The sequence below is a fragment of the Desmodus rotundus genome, chromosome 8, assembly GCF_022682495.2.
Source record: "Desmodus rotundus isolate HL8 chromosome 8, HLdesRot8A.1, whole genome shotgun sequence".
Classification (NCBI taxonomy): Eukaryota; Metazoa; Chordata; class Mammalia; order Chiroptera; family Phyllostomidae; genus Desmodus; species Desmodus rotundus.
This window is the reverse complement of record NC_071394.1, coordinates 20796443-20806831: the sequence shown is the minus strand read 5'-3', so window position 1 is coordinate 20806831 and position 10389 is coordinate 20796443. Positions and strand designations below refer to the sequence as shown.

At 40.8% G+C, this 10389-nt stretch overlaps 1 protein-coding gene across 1 annotated transcript in view; it reads left to right on the top strand.

Moving 5' to 3' along the window:
* Positions 1-341: 341 nt before the first annotated feature.
* Positions 342-10389, top strand: part of TRHR (thyrotropin releasing hormone receptor) — a 36501-nt gene continuing 26453 nt past the window's right edge. The window contains exon 1 of the mRNA XM_024572318.3: positions 342-1190. Within this exon, the coding sequence (XP_024428086.1) occupies positions 402-1190 (789 nt within the window). The 5' untranslated portion in view covers positions 342-401. The remainder of the gene's footprint in view (positions 1191-10389) is intronic.

The window sequence follows — 10389 nt, the reverse complement described above, 5'->3', positions numbered from 1 at the left end:
ATTTTTTTGTTTGCATGTATTTTTTAGTCTTTTCCCTCTGAGCACTCTTTCAAAACAGGGAGCTTTTTCTGTTTCTTCTTTCTTAAGCCTTTTTTCCATGAAGAGGAAACTGGTCCCTCTTACTGTAAGCCAGTCAACACAGTTCATCCTGCACTGGAGTTGCAATAAAAGGAGTTTTCAGAAGTACGCATCAGCCCTATTCTTGCAGAAAAAGGGGAGGGGGAAGGAGAGGAAGCGAGGGTTAGCAGGCAGAAGCTGTATCTTAATCTGCAACAGCAAGGCTGTGAATGAATATGGACTGTCACTCTTCACAGGGCAGAGAAGCACTGTAACAACGGCAGGGCACTGGGAAGAGGATGTTTTGAGAAGTGTTTTTTCAGAAAAACTTCACACCACTGAAGATGGAAAACGAGACAGTCAGTGAGCTGAACCAAACACAGCTTCAGCCACGAGCAGTGGTGGCCCTGGAATACCAAGTGGTCACCATCTTACTTGTGCTCATTATTTGTGGCCTGGGCATCGTGGGCAACATCATGGTAGTCCTGGTGGTCATGAGAACCAAGCACATGAGGACCCCCACAAACTGCTACTTGGTGAGTCTGGCAGTCGCCGATCTCATGGTCCTGGTGGCTGCGGGCCTACCCAACATCACGGACAGTATCTACGGCTTCTGGGTCTATGGCTATGTCGGCTGCCTGTGCATTACGTACCTCCAGTACTTGGGCATTAATGCATCCTCTTGTTCCATCACAGCCTTTACCATTGAGAGGTACATAGCAATCTGTCACCCCATCAAAGCCCAGTTTCTCTGCACATTTTCCAGAGCCAAAAAGATCATCATCTTTGTCTGGGCTTTCACCTCTATTTACTGTATGCTCTGGTTCTTCCTGCTGGACCTCAATATTAGCACCTACAAAAATGCTATCGTGGTCTCTTGTGGCTACAAGATCTCCAGAAATTACTACTCACCGATTTACCTAATGGACTTTGCTGTCTTCTACGTTGTGCCAATGATCCTGGCCACTGTCCTCTACGGATTCATAGCGAGGATCCTCTTCTTAAATCCCATTCCTTCAGATCCTAAAGAAAACTCCAAGACGTGGAAAAATGACTCAATTCATCAGAACAAGAATTTGAATTCAAAGGCCTCTAATAGGTGTTTCAACAGCACAGTATCTTCAAGGAAGCAGGTAAGCACATGTGAATGCCCAGGTCCACAGGGAAAATGTGGGCCAGAGGTCCCTGTGAGATGAAATCAACTTTGCCCTTCTTAGCTAATGCCTCAACCAAAATGCAATCATGCAAACATTTCCCAGCATAAGCTTCTGCTTTACATATTAAATCCATCCCTAAAGCAACTGAAGACCTAAAAATAGACGGGGAGATGTTGATAGAACATCAGCAGGTACTGGTTCAGGTGTTATTAACATATAAGGACATATAAGCAGAAGCCCTAGAAATCTACCTTTAAATGCTCGTGCCTCTCTGGGAAATGTTATCAAACTATTTATCACCTTTCTGGCTTCTGGAGGGAGCAGCTGGATATTTTTAAGAATGTTATTGCACAGCAAAGGTTTGACAAGATAGTTTGAGAGGAGGTGAGACAAAGCAATAATGAAACTTTTCTTAGCATACTGTCGTTGCTCTGGACTGACACACATAACTGAGAGGGGCTCCTGAACTCACTGTTAAAAATCTTAGTGGGAAAGATTCCCTCACCCTCTTCCCCAGTTCTCTATTAAGAGTCTCATCCTGCAGAAGCTGAAAGTGCACTTTGCTCAGGAAATGTTCTAATAAACACCCTAACACCAAGCTCAACTTGTCACAAAAAATGCTTGAATTTTTAAAAGTGCCTGTTTTTCCTGTTAAGCATAACTAAAAATCCCTTTATGTTTTCAGGTCACCTGAATCCCCATGTGGTTACAGCTGAATAGTATTTTTACTAGTGAATGAAGTACAACTTTGTTACAGTAGATATGGTTTAAAAGACAATTTAGGAACAAAATACTTCTATAGTATATACATACTTACATTTACACAATTGTTCTAAGTTGTTTATGGACTTAGCTTTTAGTTCCTTTTCTTTCTTTGCTAAACAGAATAAGTACATGGTCAACATTTATTCTCATAGCTGAAAAAGAAACCTTGAAATCAACACTACCAGCTCTTTCAAATGGGTTGGTTGTGTGTGGGTGTGTGTGCATGTGTAAAGAATGCAGTCCTCCCCACGTGCATAGGTAGAAACTGAGAATACCTTTGACAGTGTGCATATGGGTAATCTATGCTACCACTTCCTAGACTCTAGATTAGCTGATATAGGAGGAATTATAATAGGACATTTAGGTACAAGTGAAATAAGCTACTAATAGATGTATCTGTTCTAGATAAACATGAAATGAATAATGAACTGTAACTGAAAGAAATATTTACAGCATTTTACATATTGTGGTGCTTGACTTATACAACATTTATTAGTGAAGATGCTTAGATGACAGACAGGGAAGACCCGAGCAACTCTTGCCAGCTCTCAGATTCCTATTGCTTTGGGTCCAGCAGTGCTACCTCATACAAGGCACATTTGGCCCTCTATTACCCCAAACCTGATTAAGGGGAATTTAGAGAGAATTGCTGGCCATCTGCCAAGACAAACATTAACCGATACCATACGACAGTAAAGAATATGTACATCTCAATTAGAGGCAAATTGTGGGCTCGTGTCTGCAGCAAAGAAGGTCAGTGAGTAAATTTATTCTTCAGACTCCAATTGACATCCTTGTTATAAATTCTGAAACATTGTTTGTCTGGTCTCATAGCCTTCCTTTCAATTATAGTCATTAGGATCTAACACCATTAATAATGTCCTTTAAATTGATAATTGTGTTACACATCCACACTGTTGTTTCATGTTACGACAGGCTGTCTTTATAGGGGCTGTGTGGTCAAAGAAAAAGCCAAAAATTTGGCTCCAAACAATCCTGAGCTTAAATGCCAAGGTTCTAATCAAGTTGTGCAATCTTGGATACACAGGTCTTTCAGTGCCTCAGTTTCCTCATTTATAAAATGAGGCTGCTTCACTACATCCAGGGTTGTAAGAGTTCAATGAACTATCTTATGGAAGACACCTAAAATGGAGTGGTGATTAACACGAGGTGTTAATTAACCTCCTTCCTAAATTTGTAGTATGTTGGTAACTATTACGAAAATACAGATTTATTCTTAAAAATATACATTTGCCATTTAAACAAAGATTGTTTGTTAAAATTATTTGTTAAACAGGTGTGTGTATCACATAGTAACTTCTCTAAGGAAATTTTTAATAATTAGGGTGTTTGGAAATGTATTCAGAGCACCTTGGGTTGTCATAATAACATCACCGTCATTTAGCATCAAGAGCCAGGGGTGCCAGATACCCTGAAACATGCACGACAGTCAGTCCTGCACAATGAAGTGCCCTGTTACCAATGCCAATGACACCCTCACGGAGACCTATGGGATGGCAAATAAATCGACAGCATTGTATTGAAGTACTTCGCCACATAATTTAGTCCTGATCATGGATAGGATAGAAGTTCAGAGAAAAGAAAAGAAATTATGAAGCTAGACAGAACAGGGAAGACGTCATGGAAGAGGTGGCATTTGAGAAGGCTCTGGGAAGATGGGGACTATTTGGAAAGTAAAAGCCAGGAGGGACAGCACTCCACATGGACAGGACATGGATGGGATGGGAAGGGTATGGGTCTGAAGACGGGACAATGAGCACATAGTGAGTGATTTTTAATGGGATGAGTGACTTGGCTGACCAAAACAAATGATGTACTTGGGCGAGTAGTGAAGAGTAAGATTGGATGATAGAGGGGTGTGTGTGTGTGTGTGTGTGTGTGTGTGTGTGTGAGAGAGAGAGAGAGAGAGAGAGAGAAAGCTTTGGAGAATCCCAAGTATCAGGCAGAGAAAGGAGCCTGAACTTAGTGTAAAGGCAACAAGGAATGAGAGTGGTGAGCAGGAAGCAGCACCGAGGGACATGGTGCTCAGGGCTGACAACCCTGACAGCTGTGGACAGGGCCAATTTGGGGGCGAGGCACTGGGGCAGAAAGAGCACTCTGGAAGTTGCTTTAGTGATGCAGGAATGAGGCTGTAAGACTCTCCATCAGGAAAATGGAAAGTAGGGTGTGAACTGGAGAGACGTTTCAAAGAAAGAAAGGGTGAGTGGTGAGCATGTGGGACAGAAAAGACCAGAGAGGACGACTCAGTGTGGCACCAGGGCTCCGAGCCTGGGACAACAGCAGTGCCCCTGACAAATGGGAGCAAGCGCAGAGAAGCGGTGTCCAAAATCAATGGCCCCTGCTGATCTGGCTTTTTCCTCTTCCGAATAGCTCTTTTCTTACATCTGTTAAAGTTTAAACCTCTACCTGCTGTAACCTAAGGGATTTTATTTGAATATTTTCTCTGCATTTTTTTCTTCAAGCAAGTTTAATTCATGTTTTAATAAATATTCCATCCAAGCCAGGTCTTCCTAACCAAGTTATTAAAGTCAAATGTACACAGCCTGACAAACTACATTTAAAAAGGAAATAAAGTAGCATTTATATGTAAGGGACAAACAGGATATTTTTGTTTGTTTTTTATTTATATTGTCTATGCAGAAAACCCAGGACAGAATCTTTTTTTTCTCTGTTATTCAGAGATTTAATTATATTTTAGGAAACTAAATAAATATTCGGTAAATCTGATGAAGCAAGTTACTCAAACAAATGCATAGACAAAAGAATTATCTGGCTGACTACATTTTTGACTTTACAACTGGTTGTTTTGATAGTGAGGGGACACGGTTTAAATAATCAGTGTGTCCCATTTCAGCTGTCTCTGCACAATGCAGCAATATTCTCTCAGTTCGGCCAATTCAGGTGTTCAGCATCGTGTAGAAAAACTCTCTCTCTTATTGATCATCTATTTCAAAGGAATTGACTGGATCTTTGGCATTTTGAAGGCAACAAAAACATGTGCCTCAAAGGACTGTCATAGGGATAGACACGTTCCACTTGCATGTTCACTGTCTGCAGAACGCAGGGGTCGGCAGGACCCATCACTCATCACGCTGCCAGCTGTACTTTCAGCTGATTCACTCTCATGCAGTTTTCTGTCAGTGTGACTGGTAAGGCAACTCTAACACAGTCCGGAGAGAAGCTTCCGGACTCTATGGCCAAATTTTCATTATGAGTTTCATGTGTCTAAACAAGCCTTTAAAATACCAAAGAGTCTTTGTTTCCATAAATTTCTTAAAAGGCTTCCACCTCTACTAGAGAATGTTGGTAGCCTAAGAAACAGAAGCAGCGTTTTTTTTTTCTCAGGCAATACTTGCCTTTTGTTGTTGTTGCCATTGTTACCAGGATGGATGACGATACAAAAGCCTTCATGTGCTTTATGAAATACACAGAAAACTAGGAATAAGAAAAAAGCATCCTTTATCCCACTTCTTATAATCACAATTTATTAGCATTTAGTTATATTCTTTTTCTAATGTTTTCACTGGATCTTTTTATATAATTATAATATATACATGTTATAAATTAATATTCTCAAGGAAAATAGCCCAGAAAAAAGAAAATGGGTAAGACTGAGCTAGTTTCTCTCAATCACGGTTTTCTTATCAATAAAATGGGAATAACAATTACTCGTAGAGTAGCTGTTCAAATTAAATGAGATGCATCAGACAAAATTCATGTTGGCTCTCCTCCCACCTGTCCCATCAGCTACCTCCTCTCACACCTGTCCTCAGCGATCTCCGTCTCCTAGACAGCCTCCCCTCTCTCTCTTAAGCAATTTCCTGTAGTATGATATGCTCATGGAAAATGGAGAAAGGGCTTTAATGTGTCTTCTCCCTTCTCCCCCTGCCGCCCTCTTACCCCCACCTCTATTGCTATTTATTTTTTAAAGAAGAAATCTTAAACCAGAAAACACCCTTTAAGACACAGGGAAGGAGGTATAATGGTAGAACGTCAGGCAGTAGGGCTGATATTTGGGAGCATAGAGTCCCTTAAGTTATATAAGTAGTTTAATTTCCTTACAAGGAAAACTAATGACCAAACTCTTCAACATTAGGCCTAAATTAGAGGTTTCTCAAACTCACTGGGACTGTTTTTATAGTGTTTTCACAGGCCCATCTTTTATTTGTAATTGTTTTATTTGTTCCACTTGTCTGGTTTCAACTATATCCTTAGTAATTTAAAGATCTCTATGTTGGAAAAAAAAGTGCAATTTTTGTCACTTAGCACACAGATATCTAAGTGTGCCATCTCACTATTAAAAAATAGCCTTATGTTTTCTCATTCGCGCGGCGTATATCCCTTGAGCTGACTAAGTGACAACCCCTGCAGTTAGCTGCTTTGTATGCTACGGTTAGATGAACACACGTTGTTTGTTCCCAATTTTATACTTGTAGCTTTGAGCCATAATTTTATCAACAAAGAAAAATTAATTTTTCTAAATGCCTGCAAGAACAGAAAACTTGAACTCCTTCAGAATTCTCAATTTGGCCACACATACAAAAAAAAAAACCACCCACCATAAAATCAGCTAACCTTGAACGTAACAAACTATTTTATAATTCTTTATGTAGCCTCTTGTGAATTCTTCCTACGCAAACCGATACCCCAAGTTCCAAACAGGTGACGGCATGGCTGTATCTATGTTCTCACAGATAGTAAAGTCTCCCTTACTTTTTTTTTTTTTTTTTAATTTACTTAGAGGAAGGGTGAGTGGTATAAAGTTAGGTCTTGGTCAACACTAAGTCAAATTTTGCAGTAGGTCATTTTATAGTCAATGCCATCCTCAATTAAATTAAACTGCCCACAAGACACTTAGCACTGGCAGAGGCGTTGAGGCTGTAGGGTTACATAAAGACAAGCTCTTCACCTTCAGGGAGCGCACTGCTGGCCATGTAATTCTGAATGGACCAATATGTTCTACAACGGAGGGCACACACCCGTGAGGGGAGAAGAAAAACGGGGGGTGGGGGCGGGAAGGAGGAAGGTTTTATGGAGTTCATGGCATTCCACAGGGCCTGTAAAAATGGGCAAAATGTCTACAACCAGCAATAAGGAGAAAGAGAGAAAAGGAAGGAAGACAGTTCAACACAAAAATGAATTGTCTAGAGAAGGAAGTCTGAACCAGGCTGTAGTCCTGCTCCGTCGAACTCCTGTCTGCCCTTCCAGCCCTGGCCTTTGCCATGCTGCCTGCTTCCCCCCATCCCCACTGTCACAGCCACCACCTCCCAGTCTCCACAGACAGCTCCAGCAAAGCCATCTCCTGGCCCGTAGGATCAGGTTTTTGGACCTCACGCATGTACATCCCATCTAATATGTCTAAAACTAAACCCATTATTTTCCCTGATACACCTTTACCTTCTTCTCTCTTTCCTGTTTTAGGTTCCTAAGCCAGAAGGCTAGGAGGCCCTCCAAGTGCCTTTTGGTCCCACCCACCTGCAAATCCCACCAATAGCCAAGGCCTGGCACTTGCAGCTCCTAACTCTCACTGCTGACGGCCCCCATTCCTCTACATTGTCCTAGTTCACTGTTTGTCTCCTGCTTAGTTCAATACACACCTCACCAGCCTTTCTGATCCCATTCTACTCACTATCCCCCCTCCCCCAATCATTCTGCACAGTGCTCACTAGCAGACCTAACACAGAGAGAGCTTATCAAAATGATTTGCATGGCTCCTTGAAGCCTAGAGTTTAAATACGTCAGCATAACAAAAAGATCCTGGCTCCTTCCTATGTTCTCAGCATCATCTCTTCTGACTCTCCTAACTTATACTTTCTGCTCCAGTGATACCAGATTATTTGTAGTTTTCTGAACTTTCTATGTTCTCCCACTGGAGTGCCCTTCATTTGGCAAACTCCCAGTAATCTTTCAAATCTAAGAGCACTCGATGTCCCCCATGCACCCCATCAAGCCTTCCCTGAATTTCTCCGGCCAATCTATATCCCTGAATGCCTAACTATAACTATGTATGTTTGGAGTTCTATGTATGCTTTTACAGTACTTTGCAGATACTTCTGGTTCAGTTATTCTTATGTATCATAACTGTTAGCCTGTCAGTCTTTCACCTGCCACTAACACCCTGAGGAACAGGGCCTTCCATCCCCAGTGCCCTCAGCACTGAGTTTGACATGCAGTAGGCTCCCAGAAGTTTATATACATTGTCATATGTTACAGCCAAAGAATATAGGCTTCACAAGTGCAGGTTCTTAGCATCTCTTCCCAACTCTCTGTTCAGTGACATCAAACTGAGTGGTTAAAATTGGTCATGGTTAGAGTACTCACATTGCAGAAATCAACAAGTATGACACCTCGGGGCCTCTCCCTTCTTTTGTGGTGAGGCAATTGTTAAATATTTATCGGTATACTTGTGTGTGTATATATATATGTCATATATAATTTTATATGTACTAAATGAATGTGAAATATTACATGCATGCATGCATGCTTTGGGGCTCAGTCAATTCCAACACTTTATTTTGCTCCCCTATAAATTGTTTATTTATGCTTTGTCCTTCTCCAATTTTAATTAAAATTTCCCTGTCTTACTGAATTCCAAAATAGTCAAACTAACTGCCTGTTAGTATGATGGTGAGTTTGTTAGTAAATAAGGCTTTTTAAGATTTCTTTCTTGCAGACAGGTCAGGCTGACTTAGAAAATGGCAGACTCAAATAGTAACTTACATTTTGTATAAATTCCTGTTGGTTTTCCAAAGAGCCTTTCAAACACCCTCCATGATGAGGGAGCTCCCCTGGACAGAATGGGCAAAGGCACCGAGGGTTGGCAACTGCGGGAAGGAAAACAGTGTGAACAGAGGTATAGAGATGAGAATAAATTTATCTGAGAGCTCCTATGTGACCAATTTTCCTAAAACAATTTGTGCACGTCACCTTTTCAAAAAGACATACCCCCAATCTCCTCCGACTGGCTTTCAAAGCCTATTAAAATCTGACCTTTTCATCATTTTTCTGGCTTTGTTCATCCATTATTTCTTTAATTCAACACACAATTATTGAGTACCAATTTCATGCTTGGCATTGTTCTAGAGAACCACTGATAGCCACAATCTTATGAAACTGCAGTAAAATATGAAAGATCATTATTCAAAATCAGTAGGAAAATATAAGTTCAGGCTGTGCAGTGTACAGAAGAGGCAAAAGGAAGGGTTGTACATTATACTTAAGGCTGGAGAGCAAACCCCCAACAAAGTCAGAGTCACTTCTGCTTTTGTGTAGTGGGTAGGCATTTGCCAGGCCAACATGGAAAACAAGACCTTCCATCCTACAGAAGTAGCGGTTTATGTAAGTGAGCTGAGCCCAGGGCAAGACCTGGAAGGCCCTGTGTGTCATCCAAAGACACCTGGACTTGGTTCCAAAGCACCGGGGAACCACTGAAGGCCTCCAACAAAGACAGTGGCCAATGGGACTTGACTTTTGGGAACTTTTCTCATAAAATTGTCAACCCAGAACCAGGGAAAGAGAAATAACACTTTTGCAATCCAACCTACAAGGAAAGAAGTCTCGAGTTAGCAGGTAACAGTAGGGAAGCCTAGGAATGACATACATCAGTCAATCAGTGGAGTTTAACTATTAATTTAGCAGATGAATGAGAGAAGTTCCTAAGGAGCGTCCCAGATTTTTAGCTGGGATGACTGGACAGGCAGGCAGTGATGTTATTAAGCATGACACAGAAAACAAGAGGAAGAGAGGACTTATCTATATTTATTACTTCCCCATAGGTTCAGGCACATCTTACCAGATGCTCCTAAATACCAAGCTCATTTATATTTTCAACCTGGCTCATGTAATTGTTTCCCACTTGTAAATGCCTCTCCACTCCTATGAGCAAAGCTCAAGATCCCAGTTCAGGCTGCAGTTAGATCACGAGATCCCATATGTTGGATGTATATGGGAAGGCAGATGGGTATGAGCTCTACAATCAGAAAGACCTAAGTTCGAGTCCCAGTTCTTCTACTTCTTATCTCTTTAACTTTGGATAAGTTATTTTGCTTCTTGGTACATCAGTTTGTTCATTTGTAAAGTAATGATAACCATTTATAGGGTTACTGTAAGGAGATACATGCCTAGTACATAATAAGCACTCAATACTCCTTATTTACTATATCTAAATTATATATTATATTTCAAATAGTATTTGCTCCCTCCTTAGTTATGAAATAGCAAAAATACAGACTGGTAATTCTCTCCCAAAGAAGACAAAGTTTAGAGATTATAATAGAAACAGACCTTCTAGGCTCATCTAATAACATATTCATAAGGTCAAATTAGTAAATACTTCTTGAGCATCTACTATGTGCCCAGGGTGAAACACAATAAGTACAATTACACACAT